The sequence below is a fragment of the Artemia sp. Qi Xiang Cuo genome, chromosome 20, assembly GCF_049724085.1.
Source record: "Artemia sp. Qi Xiang Cuo chromosome 20, ASM4972408v1, whole genome shotgun sequence".
NCBI lineage: Eukaryota > Metazoa > Arthropoda > Branchiopoda > Anostraca > Artemiidae > Artemia > Artemia sp. Qi Xiang Cuo.
Genome location: NC_142813.1, coordinates 20,086,921 through 20,113,137, shown reverse-complemented (window position 1 = coordinate 20,113,137; position 26,217 = coordinate 20,086,921). Strand labels below are relative to the sequence as shown.

Genomic DNA, 26,217 nt, shown 5'->3' with positions numbered 1-26,217 from the left:
AATGCTAAAATACATATATATATTCAGAACCTTCCCGGCCCTTTTGCGGATTCAAGTTTGAGGAACTGGTTAGCTGATTTTTTAAAACTGAAAAAATAAAAATAGTAACAATTCCACAAATATGACAGAGTGCTCTAAATGTAATGGCTTCAAACATCGATTTCTAATGACAGAAACATAAATTTGAAAATTCTCTCTTATGTTTGAAAAGTCAAGGATATACAAATGACAATGTAAACATTATTAACAAATGAGAAATAAAAATATGGAAAGAATTAAAAAGCTGATCAATGCTAGAAACACAAATGAACATAAGATAAAACGGACAAATCATCAAAGAGAAGAACCTCACGGGAACAGAACAAAAAAGAGACCAACTTTAAAAAAGCTCGTAACATCCAGTGGCACAGAGGAACTACATGATATTGAAATGCTTGAAAGTAAGGACGATTCACAAGCATTTAATGGTAAATACTTTTTAACCGAAAACATACTTGGAGAGGGTGCTTTTGGAAATGTTACAGTAGGCATAAGGAGATCAGACAATGCAACAGTTGCAATTAAATTTGCTGAATTTAGGAGAATTTCTCGTTTCTACTCTAGAAAACAAAAAATACCTCTTGAAGTCAAAATATTATGCCTGGTTCAGCATATACCGACGTCTATCAATATTCTACTCCCCTTTTACACGACACCGAGTGGAATTTACATTATCATGGAGTATATACAAGGATCAATAGACCTAAAAAGCTATATAGAGAAACACAAAGTAATGCCAGAGAATTTGACTGCACATGTTATGCTTCAATTACTTCAGACAAGGGAGGATTTGAAAAAGATTGGGATTGTACACAATGACTATTCACTTAAAAACATTCTCCTACTGCCAGCCGGAAAAATTAAAGTAATAAACTTCGGGCTAGCACATCTTGCATCCTTTTTGGAGCAAGTGGATGAAAGACCAAGTGAAACTCGAGTGTTTTTGCCCAGCGATTATCTGACATGTGATTATGGAAAAAAGGAAAATTGGGCCTTTGGGGTTATTCTTGGATTTCTTCTTGCTGGCAACGCTATACTGAAAGGGCCAAAGTCAAGTGACTCAGAACAAAGTTTTATCCAGCCAGAAGATTTGAGGATAAATATTTTTTTGAATATTATAAATAGAAAAGACATTTCCTGTTCTTCGATCCCTATTTTGAAACTACTTTTAAGTGGTAACTATGAAGTTGTTCCGTTATCTATGCTATGGCAATGGGTTAATGATATTATAATTACTAAAGGCATGTGGCACCAAGTGCCCGCATTGGTGCATAATATAAATAATACACACCCTCGGGACATGGTAAGGCTAGGCAACTATTTTGCAAATCAAGGTCCAACAAATCATTGGGTGTTGTGCAGGTAACTCAACCCCCTTTCAATTAACTCCTGTAGCTCAACCTTCGTTCAACTTTACCCCCCTTAATTTCAATCCTCATTCAATTCAACCGCATACAAGCCAACCCCCGTTTAACTCGACCAATTCTGAACTCGACCCTGTGATATTCGATCCCATTCAAGTCGATGCCATTCAGCTCAACCCAACATAATTTAGCCCCGTTCCACTCCACCCTTCTCATTTCAACCCTCATTTAACTCAACCCCCGTAGAATTAAAACCCATGCAACTCAACTCCCATGCAATTCAATCCTTATTAGATTCAATCCCTATTCAATTCAACTACCATTTCAAATAAACTCCACGCAACACATCTCCCATTCAAGTTAACCTTACATATAGATAATAATGGTGAGAATATTTTCTATTACACTCGAGCACCTAAAAGTACAAAACAATATATGTAAAACGATATCAGTTTTCCTTCAGAGTTCAATGGGGTAACAACAAAATTGTATTGGATATTATTGCCTGTCTGGATTTATTTCGGTGAGGTCATAATTTATTCCAAGTGAGCTGTTGATCTGAGTTTACTTTAAGAGGATTATAAATTGGAATATAGCTCGCTTTTAATTTGAACTAGGTTTTGATATTCATTAATTCAGTGTTTTTTTCTTGAATTAATACAGTGACTTTTTAATTTGTGTGGCGATTGCGATAGCTAAGAAGAGCATTGATAAAACGCCTGAACTCGTGTATCCCCCAGTGTTGAGTTCTATTCAAAGCAATTTGCTCGGTAGAATTGAGGATGACATAATCAAAAGACATTGTATGGAGTTTTTTGACGTGAACATAGTCAAAAAAGCTAAAACTTTACTGTGGCAAATAAGTGCACCTGAATCGGATTGCCCAGTACGTAAGGGGAACAATGCACTTTCTGGTCATTTTAGTGACATCGTTTCTCTGTTAAGATATCTTGACAGTAGCGACACTTTTGTACCTATGTTTGTGATAAAGCGACCTACTGAGGTGCCATGTCTCCCTGCCAATTTTTATACTTCTTTACTCTCTAAGTTTAATAAGCTGCAACAAGTGGTTGTTGAAATGTCAGGGAAACTTGACAATTATCAGTTGAATTTTCCTCAACTACCCAAACCTACCCCAGCAATTGACACGTATACGACAGTTATTGTCTCTAAAGTGCCTTCAGATCTGTCTGATCGATTAAAAGCAAAACTGTTCTCGATCAAATAGCTGGGCATGAATTAGTTTGTAGCGTGAAACTTGTTAATGACAGATGGTATGTTAATATTCATAAATCTGCAACTGAAGATTTTTGTACATCAGTTTATAACTTTATTACCAGAGCAACAGTTAAAGCACGATTAAAGCGCTTTTTTGGGATTCTCATAGGTTTTCTAGTCCATGCCGACCTTTCAGTTATTAAAAGACTGCAAGGTATAATAAGTACAAATCGATCGGGCCAGACCATGTCTGTCAAGCTTGAATTTGAAGACTCCTTCACTCAGTCCGCTTATTACAAAGAAGGAATTAAAGTTAAATATGAATTTTTTCGAATTCACGAATTTAAGGAAATACCTAAATGCTGCTTCAAATGCCGGTCATACGATCACTTTCAAAATACTTGCACCAGCATTGTCCCGAAATATGCCAGATGTACTGGGCCACATCTTTCTACTAAGGATAGTCATTGTAGTGCTGTTCCCAAGTGTGCTAACTGTGGTAAAAAACATGCTTCTTATAGTCTGTCCTGACCAGTATCTAAGGAACTAATGTTGCGCTTCTCCATTTTGCAATGACTTTGGAGTTTTCAACAGTATCGTTTAATATTAATGGTACAAAGGATGAGGACTTCATTATTGATAAGCTCTACAATGATTTTGATTTGGTCTGTCTGCAGGGAGCATCTTCTTACAGATTTTAGCATTAGCGTTTTGCTCGGAGCCCTCATCATGATGTATTTTGTACTACTGCCAGATCCACAAGAGGTCGCCCATCCGATGGGCTAGCTTGTGTTTTTAAGCGCAATCCGAATTTGGTTTTGCCGGTGACTTTTTACTTTTTGGCTGTTCGTATGGGCACTACAGTTTTCATTAATTCTTATGTGCCTTATGATGATCGTTCTGCCAGATCAATCACTAAATATGCTAAAGCATGCAACACGTTGAAGTTTTTAGCGGAAAAAATTCTTTCTATTTCTCTAGATTATATTATCATTAGTGCCTTCAATATCGATATAAATTTTTCGTCAGTGAGAATTAATTCGTTGTTAGATTGCTTTCCATCTTATCATATTATACCCAAAACTCATCTGTTTTCTTACATTCACCATTTAGGCAGTAAGAGCAATATTGATCACATTTTTTGCTCACCTAGTATTACTACATCAATAGTGTTTGTACATGTTGAAGAACAAGACTTAGACCATCTCCCTATTTCACTTATTCTTACGCTTAATATAAACCTTGTAAGTATATGTAAAGTACCTTGGTCTTTAAAATGGTTTGAAAAAAAGGTATTGGAAAAAAGCTGATGTCCCTCTCTATGCATTTACACTAACAAACCTGTAGTCTGCTATACGAGTTCCCTATCATCTGATCCAGTGCTCTGTACTAGTGAATTGCAAAAAGAACCTGGATTCCTATAATAATCAAATAATTAATTGTCTAAAAGATGCCGAGGTAGTTGCTGTGCCGTTGTAACGTGATGGATGTAGTACGCAAAAACCCATCTGGTCTTTAGATCCTAATTTAAAGACTTTGAAAAATAAAGCAAAGTTTTAGTTTAATAGTTTGGAATGAATGTGACAGACCGTCTTGTGGAATTGCATCTGACCTTAAGCATAAGACGCGTAGTGAATATAAAAAATATCTTAAGTCAATGCGTTATCATGGTATGTATGTTCCAGTGTCAAAGAGAGAATGGCAAAAAGTTATTAATTCTGAGTCGATTAGAAGTGATGTGCCAAGTAGTGATTGTCTCCCTACATCTGCTTGGCATGGCCATTACTCGTCTATTTTTTATGATGTTAATTACCGTGTGCATTCTTTGTATACTCATTCTCTTTCTACTATATTTAGTACCCCCCCCCCTATCTCAGCGTCTTTGTATCCCCATTTCTCTTTCATCCGTAGTTGAAGCAATTAAGAAACTTAAATCAGATAATGTTGATAATGTTGATTTGTGCCTTTCATTTATGTTATTTTACTGTGTTCATGGCCATATATTTGGCTTTAAAATACACTTATTTATCTATCTATCTATTTCATTATTAGGTTAATGTCGTTTTTCATTTAAATGTTTTATGATGATTGCTGATCAAAGTTAATGTTATTTGTGCCTTTCATTTATGTTATTTCACTGTGTTCATCACCGTATATTTGTCTTTAAAATACACTTATTTATCTATCTGTCTAATATTCAGAATAATGGTACCAAACACATTTTGCATGCAGAGCAGATATAATTTACCCCCCCCCCCTAATGTGCAAATATAAAGTCCAATTTTTTTTCTAAAGTAACAAAGAAACCAGTTTGTTCTCGAATTTTACACATTGTAATCTTAAGTGAGTGGCGTATAATACACAAGTACCAGAATTTTTCATGGAGAGAAAGCCGGATTTCCCGGTATTATTTAAAAAGGACCAGATATTAAATTAAAAAAACAAGTTTTTTCAACTGAAAATAACGAGCAACATCAAAGCTTAAAACGAACAGAAATTATCACGCATTTAAAAGGAGTTGCCCCTTCCTAAATAATTTCAAATAGTTTTTCAAAACAAAATAGAGATATCCTTCTGTGGAATTTTTTTCCCGAGAATCCTTCCCCCCTCCCTCCGTGAGAAGTTGATCCTGTTAAAAAAAAATTTATGGATAATTTATGCCTGGAAAATTACACATGAAAAATTTATCTCGTGGAAATCCCCCCCCACCATGAAAAAATCCCCTAGAAAATGTCAACCAGTTTTTTACCATAAGGGCAAAGATACACTAAAGAAAACTAACCTGCTTTTCTGGATGCTTGAATTATGCAGGCTTATCTTAGTTTTGACAAGTTTTTTGCAGAAACTAAATTTTATCTGGGGGGGGGGGGGTCAAACTGAGTTCTGGAGGGGAGGGCAAAATGAGGTCTGGAGGGTAGGGCAAAATGAGGTCTAAAGGGGGCAGTTGCCCCCCTACCCCATAGCAAATTATACCTCTGCTATCAACCAATCTCAACTATGTAAACCTATATACATAATGTCCAAGATAAGGGACCTGTTTTCTAGGCTATGCTTAGGGGGATACCACCAGATGGCTAATTTGACAGTTTATATATATACAAGTCTTTAAATTAGCCAACCAGCCAACCAGTATTTTAAGCCTAAGAGTCCAGCTGGACAAAAGGAAACAATTCTTGCTCCATAACATGTAGAATAATCCTAGTTAACACATTTTGCAAGGGGAGAGCCTTTATCTTCACTTCTTTCCTTGTTTTTCCAGTTTTTCTAAGAAATTCATGAATTTATTAGAGCCTATATATTCACAGAATAAATAGCCTACCCCCACCCCCCTAATGTGTAAATATATGCCTAGAATTGCATCCTCAATCTAAATATAGCATCTATTTGCATCACAAATGAACTTTACTCCCATATTAGCCATGTGGTGGATGTCCATGCTTAGGAAAGATATTTTTAATCAGGATTCTGGGATTAGCCTAGGCACCATCTGTAAACTAGGGATTCTTACCCTAGACTGTTGTCTAGTTTTATTTTTACAACACAAAATTGTATAGCCTAAGTTCATTGGTAAATTTTTTTTTATTCAGATTATTGACTTACAAAAAAAGTAAACATACCACTTGATCCCTTTTTTATGCCCTTTCCAAATATAGTAACCATTTTTGTCGGAAATGAGTTTTACCCCATCCCTATATATACCAATTCAGGGTATATATTTACACATTAGGGGAGTGGGGGTAAATTTTATTTCTGATGTAAATGAGAGGTAAGTTTAAACTTTTCCCCTATCCCCCTAATGTGCAAATAGGCTATATACCCTGAATTGGTATATATAGGGGTCTGGGGTAAAATTCATTTAAAAAAAAAAATGATTATTATGTTTGGAAAGAGCATAAAAAAGGCATTGAACAGTATGTTTATTTTATTTGTAAGTTAATAGGGTAAGACACCCAGTAGTCGGACACTTTAATCACTTTGAAAACTTTTTGACATTTAAACTACTCTAATTACTGTATTATACCACCTAGAAACTTAATTTTTGTATCAAAAAATTTCTGAAGAATTTCTGAACAAGTAGGTTACTAATTCAAATAGTTCCACTTGTACAGCGCCTCCTATTTTTGAATTTACTAACAAGTGACAATTCTGCCTAAACTCGGACATACAAACGGCTCATTGTAAATAGTGATTTAAATAGTATAAAAGATTATGTCCAAGAATAGGCAGGTGGCCGACTACTGGGTGTCTTACCCTAATATGAATAACGAAAAATTTACCAGTTCATCAAAGGTCAGTGCTTTTTGGAGGGGGAAAAAGTGGAAAAAAAATTTTCAAAACACCTTCCTATGAGCTCATTTAGGCATGAATTTGTTTATGAGGGATCCATTCATTTTCATCTCTGCTTTCAAAGAAGGACAGCAACCCCTCATCTAGGATTTTAGGCAGCTGTATTTCCTTCAGAAGAGCCAATAATATAGGATATTACTACAAATTAAAGTTCTGAAACAAGTTACAGTGCAAAAGCAAACTAGAAAGAAATTCAACCTAAAGATTCATGAGATCCGCATGACATTATTTCAAATATTTGATTTCAATTATTACTCAATTACGACTTTTACCAGCGTTGTCGACTCTTTTGCTTTAAGACGAATTGTACCAGTTTTCCTACCAAAATTGTTCTGCAAGAGATTAATGTGTACCATCTGAACAGCAGATTAAAAAATAGCTGTATTAAGAAGAAAGGTTTCAATAAAATAAAGGATGGAACAAATACCTGATTCGAAAAGGAGGAAGTAAAAAACCAAAATGTGCCGAAAAATTTGATTGTACAAAAAGTTTCGAAATGTTTTGCATTGTACGTGACGAAAACCTGATTTTAACGCCAAATCTTTTCAAAAAACCCATAGCGACATATCGTTCATATCTGAATAAACAGACACGTCTGTTAAAGCTTTTTAGAACCTCAACAGCACGTACTAGATAATGATACGCGTAAATTTGAGGAAAACGCGACACAATCAGCAACACTCAAAAATCTGTAGGATAAAGAGTCTTTTTTCAGACTCTTGTATCTCTTGCTTTTCAAAACACGCTAGCGTTCGAATGCCACCGTGTTTGTTTTTGTGATACCTGTTGTTGTACTCAATAAAAACCCAGTAGTTATAGTATCATACTTCCCAACCCAAGTATTTGTGAAAATAGCAAAGCAGATTTTGTTCTTTGTGTGCAGCAGAGCACAGAAGATTTCGGTCTCAGTTCGTTTGGGGAAAGAGGAAGAAAAACAATAGACAACTACTACTTGCAAATATCCTATAGCATTTAAATTAAACCCAGTTTGGAGGCCTTAACTAAGAGAAAATTTTAACAATGGACACCGCAATGAATGCAAGTACAAGGTGATCATGCTTTCTATTTCCATTTTAACGGGTAGGGGTATCATAAAGGGGGGAGGCAGTAACCCAAAATTTTTGAGATTTAGTCACATTTGGACCAAAAGTCCAAAACAACATTGAATCCGAGAAAAAAACAAAGCAGATACAGTGGATCTCAGAGTAAAAAATTTTGATCCGATTTCGAAACAAATTCGAAGATCCGATAATGAAGGTCAACAAATCAGCAATACAATTTATCAATTTTGGGAAGAAAGCCTCTAAGTGATGTCTAGTTATTAAGTACAGTATAAGCCAAATCAAAATCTAAAATCGTATCGCAAATTTGAAGAAAAAATTGAGGATTTGGTCAAATTTCAGAATAAATTTCAATCTTATTCTTCTCTTCTTTCCAAAATCCAAGTGTATTTTCTGAAACAGATATGGTAAAATGCGAAATTCATTACCTTTGCATTTTCGTTGTTTTGTCAAAATCGGTTCATTTTAAACCAAGAAATTAACGCTGTTTCTGACATTAAATAAGCTTTTCGCTTATCGAGTTTACTGGTCTTACATCGGCTTGACCTACTTTATTTCTGCCAAAGATGAACAGTGAGCAATAAAATAAAACAAGCGAAATATGACCTTATTTGCAAGAGTTCAAGAATATAATTTCAACTCAATGTTTCCTAGAAATATTCTTCATTCAGAATCTTTGATGTAAGCTAAAGTTCTCAGCCACGTTAGAAATAAATAAATAACGACTGAAGGTATCCCCCCCCGCAGTTTTCAGCATGCAACATTTGAAACAAATTAAAACTGTTTTGGCTCTTTCAATACTATTACAGATTCGATGAGTTCAAGTCTTTGGTTAATACATGAGATTGTGAGGTCGTTTCAAGAAAGAAGAAAAAAGATACGGAAAAGAATACTTTGTACATAATCCTCTAAATTCCAAATGTTTTGCCACTTAGCGACAAACTGTGTCACATGAAAGACGGAAACTGATAATCTTTAATCAAATATTAAAATAAAAAAAAAGAAATATTTTTTAATGAAATACGCTGTAAAAATAGAGCACAGGAATGGAATAATCGAATGAAAGACAAATTACGGATAATGACGTGAGATAGATCTTAAAATTGAATAAACAAAAAAAAAAGTTTTTTTTACTGAAAGTAAGGAGCAACAGTATAAGCTAAAACAAACAGAAAATGATTTCGTAAACGAGGGGGCTACCCCTCCTCAATCTCTCACTTTTCATGCCAAGTGTTTTAGTACTTTAAAAAAGCTTCTTATTGTAATTAGACGGCCCTTGTATTGCAGGAGTCGTTCTTAAAGAATTAGGACAAAAAGTCAGACTTTAGCACAAAGAGCAAGGTATTGAGGAGGAAGCAGCATCCCTCGTAGACGAAATAATTTCTGTTTGTTTCAAGTTTTAGTGTCAGTCCTTACTTTCAGTCAAAAATAAACTTTTTTTTATATTTAATCTCTAATAATTTTTCAAATAATGGCAGGAAATCCACCTCCCCCCTTCCGAGACCCCCTCCCCCACGTAACATTTCTCCATAGATAGTTCCTCCTGTGTAAAATCCCCCCTGGGAAATTCCTCCACACAGTTCCGTTTTCGCTGAAAACTACCCCTGAGAAATTTCCTTGGACAGTTCCGCCTGAAAAAACTCCCCAGAGCCTACTTTCATCTGAAAAACAACTTGTTTTTATTTAATTTCCTCTCGTTTTGAAATCATGCAGGAAATTCTCCTCCGTAAAAATTTGTCCTGGAAATCACCTACCCCCTTCCACGATGGAAAGGTTCTCCTATGGAAAATTCCTCCATAGGGAATTTCTACCGCGGATAATTTTTCCTGCGGAAAATCCCTCCCTCATAGGAAACCCCTAGAGAATTTCAACTCTACTGAAAATTTTCAACCGGAGAATTCTCCCACAACTTTTTCACGTGTGAAATTAAGTCGCCAAAGGGAAACTAAGACAAATAAAAAGGATTTCCTATAGGAATTCTGATAAATTCCTCATTGTGAAATTTCCCCTAGAAAACTCAGCCCCGGAAACTGTCCTTCCCACGGAAATCCCCCCTCCCCAATGCAGAAAATACCACCCTTTGCCAAAAATGTCAGTATATATCCCAATAACAGCATTATATTTAAATAATGGGCCAAAATGGCTATCTCAAAATTTTGATCATACAAGTTAGGGGGGGAGGAGGAGGAGCGTGTGAGGGGGGCTATTTACCCCCTTTTCTTTTTGGTCTCTTATAAGGGCTCTAGAACTTTCAATATACAATGGAATGAGCTCCATTCTCCTGGCAAAAAAAAAACAACAACAACAAAATTCCAGATTTTTGCAGATGGGAGCTTGAAAACTTTACAATAGGGTTCTTTGATACGCTGAAGCTGGTGTTACGATTTTCACTGAGATACCTTAACTTTTTGGGGGTGTTTCCTCCTTTTTCAAAAATTTTCTCAAAATCGTAGCTTTTAATGGGTAACATTAAACTTAATGAATTTTATATATTTGGGATCAAGATAAAGAGCTAATTCTTTTGATGTATCAATAGTTATAAAAAACAACAGAGAGATAAAACTCAATGAAAAGACAACAAAGGAGACTGCGACCAGTAAAGAGAAAAGATGAAAGAACTAAAACAACGCGGATACTTCTCCTGTATGTAAACTAGGCTTCTTCAGCACGAAAGAAGCAAAGATAAAAAATACAACAAAAACAAATAAAACCACCACCAATATTAATAAAATACAATTGTCGCAACCGATCCACGTGTGGTCACAGAGCTATTAGAGTTACTTCGATGAGAACACGAAAGCAACGGAGTAAAAAAATTTAAAAATTATAATGAAGTAAATTATTTTGTTGCGAAATAATCCTATTGTTAGCTATTATTGAAGCAATTCTTTTTGGTCTAGTAGGTAATCTCGTCCCCTGGTGATTATGTAAAATCTTAATTCCCGTTTTCAAAAGAATATCATAAACTGGGTCTTAAATTTCCCGTGTTTCTATTTATTGAAAGATTAACAAACATATGTTTTTTTAGTTTCTATAGCCTCTCTCGCCCACAGAGAAAAGCCTCTATCACTTGTTCATTCATTGACGCATTATAGGATCGTTTTTTATTCGTTAGTTTCTTTCAGCTCAGCGTGAGACAATAAAGAGAGAAGTGGCAGAACAGATGGAAAATATATAATTTGGGCTATATATTTGCACATTAAGGGGGGGGGGTATAGTATTTGGACAGTATGAAGTTAGAAAACAGTCCTTACTACATAATATGCAGAATAATTGTACCTAACACATTAAGCATGCAGACCCGCTATACTTTACCCTCCCCCCCATTGCGCAAATATATACCCCAGATTTGTTTCTAAAGTATTATATTTTTATCTTACTTTGGTATACTTTATTAGGATTGAGCGTAAGAAAGACATATTAGAAGAGCATTAGGTAGGGCGTATATCATACAAGTACCCAGAGATCAGCCCCGTCGGTAGGGACTGTATAGTCCAGTGCTGTATTCTATACTCTTTTTTTTTTTTTTACCAAAATTACTTTTTTAATCCAACTCCTAAAGTTCAGCCCTGAATAAAAAAGAAAGGGAAACAGAATAGCATCCCTCCCCTGCTTACTATTTTAACAAGGTTTATAATTTGAAGAAACCTTAAACTATTAAAATAATATAACTTTTTCGAAATTGTGGTTTAATAGGAAATTTAAGACATTATATTTTTGACAAACTTAAATAAAAACCAGGTGCTAAAACATCCATAATAGTATTTTGCGAGTTCTCAACTGTTCAAGGTCATCACCAGTGACGATCAATGATATAAGATATAGCTAGATTTTCGTCGGTTTTTTTTTAGGGTCTAATTTTCAATTATTACTATTTTTTGGGAGGCTAGTCATTAAAGGCAGGTCGTTTATTTTACGTTTTTTTTTTATTAATACATGAATACAAAAATTTAATTTAATAGCTTTTAATTATAAAATTGAAAACATAAACAGGAATACAAAAGGCTTTATTACCAACGATAAATTACAGATACTTTAAGGTTCTCAAGTTACTTTGAATCAGATTAATGCATAGTTGATCAATAATGCAATTTTCAGCCCATCATTCTTAAATTGAGATATGAGCCCAGCTGATTGCGATATACGTCTTCAAGATTAAGACTCCTGAAAACAAAAGAAGCTGTAGAAAAGAGAACGAAAAAAGATTATAATACCGTTAAATTAAAAAATTAAAATAGAATAAAAATACTGTTAATCTGCTTTCCTTTGAGAAAGCAGATTAACAAAACAAATTCTACCTTACTTTTATAAAAATACCCCAAGAGGCTATAATTATTCTTTCAGAAAATGGCTTTAGGAAACTATTAAAGGATTCCTTGCAAATTGGCTAAAGGAACAAAGCGTAGTTATTACCGACTCGAGGTCTTTCAGTAACTTCAAATCCACTTCAAGTTCAAATTATCTTGTTTACCTTATCAACTCTATTGGGAAAATTCTTGAAAACCCCGATACTTGGCTAAATTGTCCTGCTTTGGTTTTTCATCATGAAACATGAATGCAGTCCTTTGGAGACTTTTCCGAAATATTTTATCTTATTTTTAGGGCTTCCAGTCTCTAAAGAATCGAGAGCATACTTGTAATCAACAGCTTTTTTGCAAGGATAATTTTAACTGCTATTTCCTGGACTCCTTCTACACCACCCGTTAGATATACTGTTTCACCACTACCATTTCACCAGAATTAACTTACAGACGCCGTTTTTAACTGACCAGTTACCGGTAGTATTATTGAATTTTTAATAGTAGCCGGTGGGTGGTTCAATGAGAACACCTAAGTTCGGTGATTAAAAACGGGATGGCAAAATTGTTTGTAAAGACTATAAGAAGTATTTCAAATTTCCAGGGCATGCACTATGCAATGGCAGGTCTTCCTCGAGTCTTACTAGACAGTGCGTCGACCTACCTTTACATGAAGCCGAAACTATGTTTTAGGTAATGAAAACTGGTACATTACCCTACTTAAAGTGCCAAGTAGAGCGAAAATGGAATCTGTACTAGTTTATGGATATTTACACAGCTAAATATATTTTAAAAAATAAGAAAATTGGGAATTCAGTTTTTAAGGACAAAGCCCTCCATATATAGTTGTGCAGTTTAATGTCTCTGAAAATTGTGGTTCTGAGCTAAGGATATACCTAAGATGGGCCCAAGGGACAAAAACAGTTTTATTTGTATGTCCCTGTTACTGTAAAGACCTAAACAAACGCGCAACTTTTTCCTCTCCAGATATTAGGTCCATTGCAATAAGAACTAGTAAGGTACCATTTCATTCTTTGATTTTGGTTTTCACGGACTAGTTCAAATTGGCTTCTGAACGGATCATTTAATACAAAGAAAAACACTAGTATATTATATTTTGATTAACTGTTACATTTACATTAAAAGCATTTACATTAGATTTTTATGCTATTAGCAGCAAAAATAAAAATATTGTTTTGATTTAGGCAGCTTCTTCTTCTTCTTCTTCTATTTAACAGCAGGCGGGCTTTTCAGTAAAACTATTTAGCCCTTTTCCTTCTGCTTCACTCTGTGGGCTACAGAGCTACTGGCTTGATTGCCTCATATTTATTAGATATATTCAGATATCTTTCAGCAGATCTTTTGGCAGCTATGCCAATGGTAAGGGATTTCATTCATTTTCTTCATTAACAGGTGCTTTCACTTTCAGATACAAAATAGATGGCGGTATTTTGTTTGCAATAAAAATTTGGAACATGCTTCTTTCTCAACAATTTCTCAATAAAACAAGAATAAGAAATCGAATTTGGCTCCATGCTCACTCCCATCCTATTTAAATGCTTGAGATATAGGAGCATTTTAAAATCAGCTTTTATCCTAAGTACTCATTTTAACTATTTCTTTTTTGTCTCTTATTATTATAAACGTCTGTATATTATTATTCTTGTTTATTCGATATATCTCTCTTATACCTATTTCTATAAGTCTTTCTATCTATAAGTAATATTTTATCTCTTATCATGTACTAACCAAATTGGGCCGAGGCTCAGGCCAAAAAGGCCTACTTTGTCTCTTTATGAAGGTCTTACTTAATCTTTTGTTTCGTGAAATTTTTAAGCCTTTCATTTCCGCAGTTTCTCCTTAGCAAATTTCATTCAAACTTGCTTTGAATTCTGAAATAAACATTGTTTAGCCTTTTATAGCTCAAATTCCGTATTTAAAAAAAATACAGCTCAATTTTTAGAGCAATTTTGTTTTAAGATTGGTGATGCTAGTTCTAAGCAAAAGCAGCAAATCCCACTTCAACAAAAATTTATCTCGTCCAATAGGTTTCAAAAATCAAGGAATTAACGATATTTAATATTTTATTTGGCCTAATCAAATAAAAAAAGGATCAAAAGACTTTTGAGGCTGTACATCCTCTAGTTAACATCCTTGGCAAACACCAATCTGAGTTTCAACCCATCCAAAACTGAGTTTCTTGCTTCTAAATCGTCTTCGTCAACCCACCTGTAGTCCTTTTCCGTAAAAATTGTCGGAGAAAAGGTTTTTACTAAATCGAAAGCCAAGTATCTCGTGGATGACCTAGCCATTCACGGTCTACGTTTGAGTTGCGCAAAACTGGTAGCCATTAAGTTTAAATTTAACAAAACACATTTTGGCTAGTTTGTTCTCAATAGTTGCACTCCCAAGTGTCACTGGCTTACAAATACAGATAAGCTTCGTAATCGTTCAGGCCTAAGTCTAGCTTAAGTTCGTTCAGGCTTAAGTTTCCACTGGACCTTCCATTGTATCTATGAAACCCAGTTGTTTTGCATAAATATCACATCGATGAACCAGTTTCAGGTGTACCTGAATTAGGAAAATGATGGATAGAAAAGTACTTAATCGTGCCCTTCAATATCCCTCCTTGAGCTTAATAATAATACAGGGCCGTATCCAGGATTTTTATTCGGGGAGGGTTTTACCCGATTTTTTTCCAGTGGATTTTGTCTAACAGCCTCGAGCAACATTACGTTGCGTCCATTAATCCTAATTTACTATGCAAGGTCAGGTGAACGTGGGCTTAGCTAATTGACAATTAGGTAACTCCATGTTTACCTGACCTTGCATAGTAAATTAGGATTAATGGGATAGTAAATTAGGAACACAATTAGTAATAGCGTAAGCGATTGCACAGCTGTTTACCCACAAAATGCAACAGGATTTAGTGTGGGAGCATAATATTTTTTCTGGTAAGGTTTTGTCTTTACAAGTATTTTTTAGATTAATTTTTGACTCGGTCAAAAATTTCGGGAGGGGGGGGTTCAAACCGGGTACCCCCCCCCCCCCCTGGATACGGCCCTGTGATAATAAGTATGTCTTGTTGCATGTTCTGTTTGTCGCATCTTAAGGATTTATTTGATTTTTTTTTTCAATGTCCCGATTTTGCTTGCATTGTTGTAAGCGGGCTTCAAACAAATTAATTGATTAATAACAGCGCGATGCTGTTAATAACGCAGATATCGTATGAAACGTTTTTGATCCATGTTTTGGTCCATACATGTAGTTTTAAAGAAATGTCGAATATTGATGCCTAAACGATTCACCCAACATGGCTAAAATGATTTCACAAAAAGTAACAAGCTACATTTTAAATCAAAGAATATTTGGAATCAAAATCAGCTTTGATCCCACTTCGCAGAGGTGCCCGTCAAGGGGTAATTTCATCCCATAATTTCTACAGAGACTACATTATCCGGCCACGAGACAGATGCCCTTCATCTTGCATTCTCAATTTTGTTGACAATTCTGGTTTGAGACGCTGATGACACGCAGCAGATTAGCCTGACTATCAATCACAGTTTGTTTCTTATTTTCTGTTTCTTTCAAAAAATTTGTGTTTTTACAGTTGCTCTTTTAGAAGTTTCTTTTCTTTTTGCTCTGTCATTGTAGTAAAAAATGAAAAATTATTAAATAACGTAAATAAAAAGCAAAGCATAAAATGTTATTCATTTCATAGATTACTATTCAATACGAGAATTTCTGTGAACAAGGTAACGGCTTATGTTAAGTTATAACGGTTATTTTACAAGCTAATAGTAACAAAGTAACGGTTATGTTGAAAAACTGATTCATTATAATATAAAAATGAGTAAGGAATGATAAAATTCCGCATATTTTTTTGAATACCCCACGTACAGTAAAATTATATAGTACATACAACCAGTATTATACACATTTCCGCGGACTTCCTTAAAATTCGTTTACCTTTTCTTATTAGGCTATAAACTGATATATTTATGAAAAAAAAGTTTTTCCACCGTTTTTTTTTTAAATCAATCACCCATAGGTAGCGCGAGGACCACGGTAGCCCTTTCTCTGGATTTCATCAATAAGTTTCAGAATAACAGGTATTTTTTTTTCTTTTACCAGATTTGAGCTTGCATTAAATGCTCAGAACGAGCTATGCAAAAAAGACCGAAAATTGTAAAAAGAACTCGTATTTTAGCACGGTATTCATATTTTCACAAAAACACGCACCTAAGCCGCAAGATCCCCATTCAGCTAAATCTTTCGTCGTGAATTATTCGTCTATTCTGCCAGTCAAGAGGATTTTCAAGTAAACAATTTTTATTTTCAAATAAGAAGTAATGAGTAGACACTGATCCTTCTACCCTTTTCAGTACGATTAAACGGTTCCAACTTCGGTGGGAAGAGTTCGCAAACCTATCTTTTTGCCGTCTAAACTTCCTAACACTACCTTATTTTTTAAAAAAGGTAGTGCTAGGAAAGTTTTTGAAAGGAGTATTTTTTTTTTAAAGGGAGAGACTCATGCATATGTTACCGTGAAAGTCAAAAATCTGGTTAATATCAACATTCACCTGTGAACGTCCAAAATTCCTTTTCCTCTGCATGGATTTAATTAGCTTTGCGAGTCAGCTTTTCAGTCTTATGCAAGATATGATGGTAAAAGTTAGCTGGTGCACCAAAAAGCCACATCGCTCCACTCCAACGGATTCAAAATCCAACAGTTCGTCCAGCAACCTCTGGTAACACGAAAGCTAAAACCCACAGCTGATCCACGAACGCTTCGACGTGGCGTCCATGTCGGTTTTCTACAAGTATATGTATAACCCTCTATCAGAGGAGCTATCGAAGCTCGTTCCGAGAGAACAAAGCCCTTGCGATGAACTCGCCAAAGTACAGCTTGTCAGTTCTACCTTAAGTAGGGTACTCCCCGCCACGAATATCTGAAAACGAGTTTCGCCCGGCGATCGGTCGCCACATGGAATAGCTTGCTGGCAGAGGTAATCCCAGAAAATCTTTCGTTTGACGTGTTCAAGAGAAGGTATAACAAAACCTCAGTGTTGGAAAATGAGGTAATTACCAGGACTAGCGGCATATCATCACCTGTGATGGAGCCGCGAAGCCTGTAAAAAAAAACAAACAACAACACTATACTGTTCTCTTCTTGTGCCCCCCCCCCAGAATTCATTCCATTTATATAGTATAATTTATGAAAATATATTCTACTCACGTCAATTGTTTGCCATATGTGTAAGTAATTCTGTAAATAGCTGATCTTACGGCGGTCAATAACGGTTTGCGTTCATGGATCGGAATTCGAGTTTGTCTCTCGAGAGCCTAAAAAAATGGGTTAATTACCTAAGGGGACACTTCCCAAACTATGATTAGCATTAACTGTATTCAATTTAATACTTCTTATGATGTAAATCAATAGTTTCGAGAGAGAACCACATGAAACCAATATCGAAAGTTTTAAAGAACTGAAAAAACTAAGAACTAGAAATTCTTTTTCAGACATAAAAAAATATAAAGCAAGAACTAGAAAATGTTCACAAACCAAAATAAAAACTCAACAGATTACATTTTAAGTATAGGATCCTTGTCGACCAGCCATCTAGGGCGAAAAGAAAAGCAGGACATCCTCCACTGGGGTGGGAGGAAACCTTTACCTTGTAAGGAAAGATTTAACAGGAATGGGAACTTTTTAGGAGGGTATAAGGAGGAAGGCTTTGAATAGATTGGGATGGAGGAGGAGCGTGAGTAGTTGTGTTGGCCTCATGCGGCTTGGTGCTGTAGTGAGTTCCACGTAGTAGTTTACAGTAGTTTATTAGATTTAAATAGCACTTATCATTCATCTGGTATACCATGCAAAGAATAGGACCTTCAATGAAGTTTTTCTATCAGCTGAATCAAATGCCAGTCCATAATGGAGTCAACTATTAATCTAAAAAAGAAAATTTGCCGACACATCCTTTCCCTTTTTAAAACCACATGCCATGTTAACTTTGGGCCATTTTGCGACCAAACACCATATTTGTTACAGGTAGATTATTGTATCCGCAAAATTGTAACAATCTATTAGCATTACTATTTTCTTTCCCTTTACCAAATACCCTAGGCTAGGACACCATCTACCCCTATTTGCACCAACCTGGGCATTAAAGGTCCCAAATAAAAATGCAATATTTCTACTTATCTTGCCTGTTTGTTCCTGTAAATGTATTTAAAGTTCATCCAAACCCTACTTTCTCCGTCAGACAGTTTTATGGGGACATACAGCAGTTCGAGAGGAAAATTAGGATTCTACCGTTAACAACTTCTCAGCTTGATCAAAATTTAGAAGATTCCTTACTCCTCTTAAGCCTTATTCCCTGCCTATGTATCCCATCCTTCTTAACCGAATAAATAAATTCTATATGCCCTAGTCTTATATTTCCTAACCTTGAGAAATGAGTTTCTGAAACTCTTAAGAGGTCCACCTAAAACGTCTGAGTTCGTCAATTCAAATGTCAATACGATAGTTATCTTCCAACGTCGTGGGTTCCACCAGTACAGATCCAGAACTATTAACTTCATCTTGAGAAGGTCTTACTAGTCCGGAACTGAGGCTGCAGTCTATTTGGAATTTTAGGGGGGGGGAGAAGGAGTAGCATCGTGAAAAAAATTGGTATTTATTTGCAAGATCTAAGAAACTATAAGCCAAATTGCAAATTCTAGAGATTTTGAGAGTGAGACACAGGGTAAAAGAAACTCATCCGTATACTCAGAGTATACTCTGGGCATAGAAACCCAGAGGTGTTTTCATTCCATCTTTTTTATATCCTATGTTGTATTTTATTAGTGTGCGTGTGTATTTTTTTCCTTTTTCCTTTATTTACTCCTCAGCATTTTATGTTTGTAAAGAGGGTATAAATAAATTAATATTATTATTATACACGCTAGATGAATGCACTGTGAATAAACCAGACTAGATACTCCTTTTTCATTGCAAAAAATTAACTACTGATAAACAGAACTTGAAGGAGATAATTATTAATTCAGACTGATTTAATACTTACAGCCTGCAGATCAAGAAAGGATTTGATAATGTGGACCATATCCTTTTGTACAACACCATACTCATCTTCTTCTTTGGCAGCACTGCAAAGATGACTCAGAGAGTGTACACTTAGTTTTACCGGCATTGACTCGTAAAACGCATTTTGTAAATCTGCGACATCGTTAATGCCAAAAATGTATGCCACAAAACGGATTTCCATCATTCTTTTGTAAGTCTATAAGAAAAGGTAGAAAAAATTAATGACTTCGAATCTACCTTGAATATGGATGATTTTGTTTTGAAATTTTATTTATAAAACATTCTCTTAAAAAGTGTTTTAAAGAAGAGCAGACATATATTAGAACATAAAAGGAGACGAAACAGACGAAACCTAAAAGCAGACGTAGAATCAGTCAAACAGAAACTAAAGTGAACTAGAAAATGAGAAAGTAGAATGAACAGAAACTAAAATGAACAGCTACAGCGACAACATGCACAAAGAAATCAACGGCTAGAGAACATGCGACAATGAACATTATCAGTCGAACAGGAAGCATTCGCAAAGTAACCAAAATTTAATGAAGGAATAATCAATTGAAAATTTAAAATGAAACAAAATACTACGGAATAATAAAAGAAACCTAACAAATTAAAATCCGTTATCAAATAAAACTTAAAACGACTAGAATACCAGAAATAATTAAAAGGAGGGTCACAACCACCTAAAATCTTGACTTTCTTGTACCAACCAACTGAAAGAAAAATCTTAACAATATAAAAGCGTTTGACCATCACACAGTTCGTGGTGACAAACTGTAAGTAAGGAGCAACCCGGCTCAATAGTAACCGAAACTCTAAAAACGGAATTTTGATACCAATAGATATATCAAAAGAATAGGCTTTTTATGCTGATTTCAAATATATATATTTCATTAAGTTTAATCTTACCATTAAAAGTTACGAGCCTGAGAAAATTTGTCTGATTTTCGAAGAAAGGGGAAAACACTCCCTAAAAGTATTAGAATCTTAATTAAAAGCACACCATCAGATTCAGCGTATCAGAAAACCGTGCTGTAGTGGTTTCAAACTCCTATCTGCGAAAATGTGGAATTTTGTATTTTTTGCCAGAAGAAAGATCACGGATACGTGTTTATTTGTTTGTTTGTTTTTTTCCCCTAGGGGTGATCGTATCGACCCAGTGGTCCTAGAATATTATGAGAGGGCTCATTCGAATAACAATTAAAAGTTCTAGTGTGCTTTTTAAGTGACCAAAAAGATTGGAGGGCAGCCTGGCCCCTTCCCCTACCCCCTTTTTCCCAAAGTCGTCGGATCAAAATTTTGAGATAGCCATTTTGCTCATCATAGTTGAAAGGCCCAAAAGCTATGCCTTTGGATATAAAATGACCCCCCCCCCCCCACAGCCTCAGGGGAAAGGTCTGTCATAAAATTTGCCCATTTTTTACACAAAGTATTTGTTATTGTGAAGTAGCCTATGCATACATTTTCCGGTGGGAGGGGAAGAGAATTTTTTGCTGTGGGTTTTTCCAAGGGGGAATTTACTATGGGGGGGGAATTTGCCAGAAGTTCCGTGTACATTTATTCTCGTATTTCGTGTGTTCTCTTTCGCATTTCAATTGTACGTAGGGAGTTGTTAAGGGTAACGGTCAGGGGTATATTTTTATCGGGACCAAGCTGCTCTGAAGATATTTTCGTGGGGATGGGGATTCCTGTGTATAGATGGAAACAGGGTTCCCCGTATTATTTAAAGGCAATCATAAATTAAATTAAAAAAACAAGTCTTTTTTAACTGAAAGTAAGGAGCAACATTAAAACTTAAAACGAACAGAAATTATTACGTGTATGAAAGGGATTGGCCCCTCCGCAACACCTTACACTTTACGCTAAAGTTTGAATTTTGCCCCAATTCTTTAACAACGACTCTTGAAACACAAGGGCCTTTTAATTAGAACAATAGTAAGCTTTTTTAAAACTACTAAATAGCTTTAGCGTAAAGAGGGAGGTGTTGAGGAGGGGGCAATCCCTTTCATACACGTGATAATTTCTATTTGTTTTAAGTTCTAATGTTGCTCCTTACTTTCAGTTTAAAAAACTTGTTTTTTTTTTAAATTTAATGTCTTTTAGTGAAGAAAATGTACTCAAATGGATCTTAGAATGGACTTAGTGAAATTGGCTTCTATAATGTTTTTATTATTTACTACTTCAAATACTCTATCCACTTTTTGGTATCAATATTAATCATTATTTTTACAAAATAGTCTAATAAACAATGGTAAGAGTCCATCAAGTGCTTTGACATTATTCCAGAAAAATGTGAAAATGGATTTCCTCGATTTGGCATCTTGGATTTCAGCATTCAATCAAGTTGGACTCAATTATTTTTTTTTCTATTTTTGTTTTAATGTTATCCGCGGTTAAATTTTAAATGGAAAAACAAAAGACCAGAAATTGTTTTTTATATTGCCATATTTTTCTACGCTTTATTATTAGGACATAAGAAAAAGGGGAACGTGCTATTATTATTTTTTTTTGGTCTTCTTTTAAACTTTATTCAAAAAATGACCGGCATGGGTAAAATTCGGCAATCAAGTCAAATTCTACAAACGCAAAATTGCACCCTAGAAAATTTGCACCCTAGAAAATTTAAAATTGCACCCTAGAAAATTTGCACCCTAGAAAATTTAAAATTGCACCCTAGAAAATTTAAGGTACTAAGGGCGTCAAATGAAAATATTTTTTGCCCCTGGTCCGATTCTTAGTCCTATTTATACCCGAAAACAGCGATTTATTAATATTTATTTATAGGTGTCTCAAAATTATGAAGTTTTAGGGACACACCCCATTTTCATCAGTGTCACCACGCTGAAATGGGAAAATAAAAATGTAAAACTATTTACTTAAATTTGACAGCGCTTTTCGTCAATAAAAATTCAAGCATTGACAATCGTGCTGGATTGTCACACCTTCTTAAGGTGTTTGGTGCCATATGTCTTAAGCTTATTTGTAAAAGACACCAATTTCCTTAAATTTAGCATTTGCTACTACCTTTAACTCCATATGAAGATGTTTTTAATTAAAAACTGAATTCCCAATTTTCCCTAGTGTTTTTAAGTTAGGTATTGCCTTTGGTATTTCGAATCTTTGTCGTTAGTATCGGAAGTGAAGAGGACAGACTTCACCTCAAAACCATGTTGTAAGTAGTTCCTTAATAACTACTACTACTAACAACTCAATGCAGTGCAAAACCGTCTAAAGCCAACACAGCTGCGCATGCTCTTCCTCTATCCCAACTCATTCAAAGCCTTCCTCTTTACCCCCTCCCACGTAGTTATAATTCCCTTAAGACCCATTCTTACGATCTCTCCCAATCCCATTCGGGATTAACTGCTTTTTGTTTGGCCTTAGATTGATGGCCAAAGAGTAGAATCAGTAGTTTCTTAGGTAAGAAAATTTTAAGCACGACACCCCCTTCCCAAGAACCCCTAAATTTTACGACTTTTCCTACGATTTCATATTTTTTCCACATTATTTGCCCGCTTTCTTTGGATTTGTGTATTTCTGTAATATTTCAGCATCAGCGTATATCGAGAGTTCTGTGTAATTTCGTTTAGTATTCTTTTTTTGTTACTCTACTCAATCTTACATATGAGGTTACAAAAATAAATAAATACATGCAGTACGTGCCCGGTGGACTTTAGAATCGGTGGAAACAGATAAAACTTCAACTCGGTTCTACCGCAGGTGAAATCTTAAATTCGTAACAATCTAATGGAGAATCAGCGTTTAGAAAACTCTCCCGCTTGATAGCCTCTCCCCCCATTACAAATAATTCATGTCAGCTCAAAAATCCCTTACTAATAATTAAATCCTTACGTTTTCTTTCAAAGTTTCTAAGAAACCTTTTTCTTCTTTTGTGGCACTATCGGCGATTTTAATTGGGCTTGTTTCATAGACACTCGTTAAACTTCTCGGCTTTAAGAGCCATGGTGTTATTTCACCACGAATCGCGGAGTCCTTGGCTGGTTCTTTCTCAGCCACCCGATGGGCGTTGGGATCTATTCTTCGCGTAAACTCGTTGATGATATCCAAACAAACACCCAAAATTGCGTTCCAATTGTAAGGATTTCCACCTTAAAAGTTCAAAATGAAAAATCCTTAATAGTATCAAAACTAAATTTGCAGCTAAACTATTCGAGCTAGAAACATGAACCATTTGTAAAATAATTTTAGAGCTACAAGGTAAATATGGGTAACAATTCGAATAGAAATAAAAAAGAAGACAAAACTGGAAAAGTGACGTCATGATGACAGGTGCATGTGACCAAAAGTTCGAGTCTGTCCTATTTGAGAGCCGAGGACACGAACTGTCGACCCCAGCGAGCAGAGGGAGGAGATAAAACTTAATAGATCTCCCCTTAAAAAGTTCAAAATTGAAATCATCTGTCATATCATGAAAAAAAGAAGGAAAAACGCAAAAAAAAGCACAAAAGCATCGAAAGACGGATTTTCGAAATAAAAATATACAAAAAATGACGCTTCTCATCAGCCTGAAACCCTAAACAAGAAGCCAGAGTTCTAAAGTCCTTCTATCTCCAGACATAGGAATACTATCTAAAGCGATAAATTTGTAACATGAAAATTTTACCATCTACCTGAAAAACCGGAGGATATAAAACACTAAAAATCCTTCTGGCTTCAAGTGTTTGGTTTTAGTTTTGCTACAAAACACGTAAAAATAATTCAACCTTAGGCCTGGGATAGGCTAAAATGACCAAATGCACACATATTTTACCTTAGCATAACATTTTCGCAGCCATATTTACACATACGAGGGAGGCAGGGAGAATTCCCCATTTCCACTCCCATCGAGATTGGTCCATAGGATCCCCCCACCGGACTGTGACAAAAAACTAAAAATAATTGGAATTCAAGCCCGTAATAAGTTTCCCTGATAAAACACCCGTCATATTCCTTATCAAAAAGGGGCAGGGGAATCTTCCTGATATTGGCCTAAAGAAGCCCCCTCCCCAGCAGGAAAACTAACTTATGTTTGTTATCAACCAGGAAAGAATAACATAATTATTTGTTTAGTACATGCAATCCACACTCAGATTGGCTAGTCCAGTTACAAACATAAGAGAGAAAAACGGGTATAATTTAAATAAAACAGTAAAAAAACAAAATAAAATTTAACTATAAATAATAAAATCCGAATATTTTGACTCCATGTCCGAGAGACAAAAAAAGAAAAATACACAAAAAAAGGAAAATACACAAAAAAACAACAGCCCTGGGGGGAGTTTTTGTTATCTAATCTTTGAACAATTTCCAAAGAAATGGCTATCTCAAAGTTTGTAGCGGATGGGTTTGAGGAAAAAAGGGCGAGGGGGCTAGTTGCTTAACTCTCTTGACTCTTAAAAAGCGAACTAAAACTTTCGATTTCCAATCAAATGAGCCCTCTATGAAGTTTATACGAGCATCCCTTTCATAAGAACCATACATGCACTTATGGCATAACTTAGAACGTCTTCTCCTGGGCCCTGGGGGATTGTATTGACACCGGAGCATTTCTTATCCGACCTTTGAAATATTTTTAACAAAATGTCTATCTCAAAAATTTTCATCAGATGGGTTTGGAAAAAGAAGGCGTGGGGGGGGGGGGGGGGGGCTAGCTGCCCTCGGATCTCTTTTGACTATTAAAAAATGAGCTCGAACTTTCAGTTTCCAATCAAATGAACACTCTCTGAAGTTTATACGAGCATCCCTTCCATTAGAGCCTAATATACCCCAGGGCATAGCTTACAACGCCTACCCCCGGGCCCTGGGGGGTTGTGCCGATACCTGAGTTTTAATATCTGATGGCTGGGCTATTTTTAACAAAATGGTCACCTCAAACTTTTATCAGATGGGTTTATCCATCCGATAAACCCAAAGGCGTGGAGGGCCGGAGGGGCTAGTTGCCCTCCGATTTTGTTCACGCTGAGAAAATGAACTACAACTTTTAATTTACATTCAAATGAACCCTCTCTGAAGTTTATAAGAGCATCCCTCTCATAAGAACCACATACGGCCCCAGGACATAGCTTACAATGCCTGCAACCGGGCCCTGGAGAGTTGTGTCAATACCGGAGTTTTTGTTATCCGACCTTTGAGGAAAATAGGGCGTGGAGAGGGGGCCAGTTGCCCTTCGATCTCTTTTGACTCTTAAAAAGTGAGCGAAAACTTTCAATTTCCAATCATATAAGCCCTCTCCGAAGTTTATACGAGCATCCCTCTCATAATAACCATATATGCCCCCAGAACAATGCTTACAACGCCTGTACCGGGCCCTGGGGGAGGGGGGGGGGGGTGTCGACACAGGAGTTTTTATTATCTTTCTTTATCCGGCCCTGGGGGGTTGTATTGACACCGGAGTTTTTCTTATCCAACCTTTGAACTATTTTTAACAAAATGTCTATCTCAAAATTTTCATCAGATGGGTTTGGAAAAAGAAGGCATGGGGGGGGGCTGGTTGCCCTTGGATCTCTTTTGACTATTAAAAAGTGAACTCGAATTTTCAATTTACAGTCAAATGAGCCCTCTCTGAAGTTTATACGAGCATCCCTTTCATAAGAGCCATATATGCCCCAGGGCATAACTTACAACGCCTGCCCCCGGGCCCTGGGGGGTTGTGACGACACCTGATTTTTTGTTATCTGACTTTTGAGCAATTTTTAACTTAATGGGAATCTCAAAATTTTATCGGATGCATTTGGGGAAAAAGGGGCGTGGGGGGGGGGGGCTAGTTGCCCTTCAATCTCTTTTGACTCTAAAAAACTGAACTA

General features: G+C 35.8%; 1 protein-coding gene across 1 annotated transcript in view; it reads right to left on the bottom strand.

Moving 5' to 3' along the window:
- Positions 1–12,019: 12,019 nt before the first annotated feature.
- Positions 12,020–26,217, bottom strand: part of Ndc1 (Nuclear division cycle 1) — a 44,427-nt gene continuing 30,229 nt past the window's right edge. Inside the window, exons 7-10 of the mRNA XM_089105802.1 lie at positions 23,267–23,523; positions 19,395–19,610; positions 17,567–17,673; positions 12,020–12,193 (exon numbers count right to left, since the gene is read on the bottom strand). Of these exons, the coding sequence (XP_088961928.1) occupies positions 12,124–12,193; positions 17,567–17,673; positions 19,395–19,610; positions 23,267–23,523 (650 nt within the window). The 3' untranslated portion in view covers positions 12,020–12,123. The remainder of the gene's footprint in view (positions 12,194–17,566; positions 17,674–19,394; positions 19,611–23,266; positions 23,524–26,217) is intronic.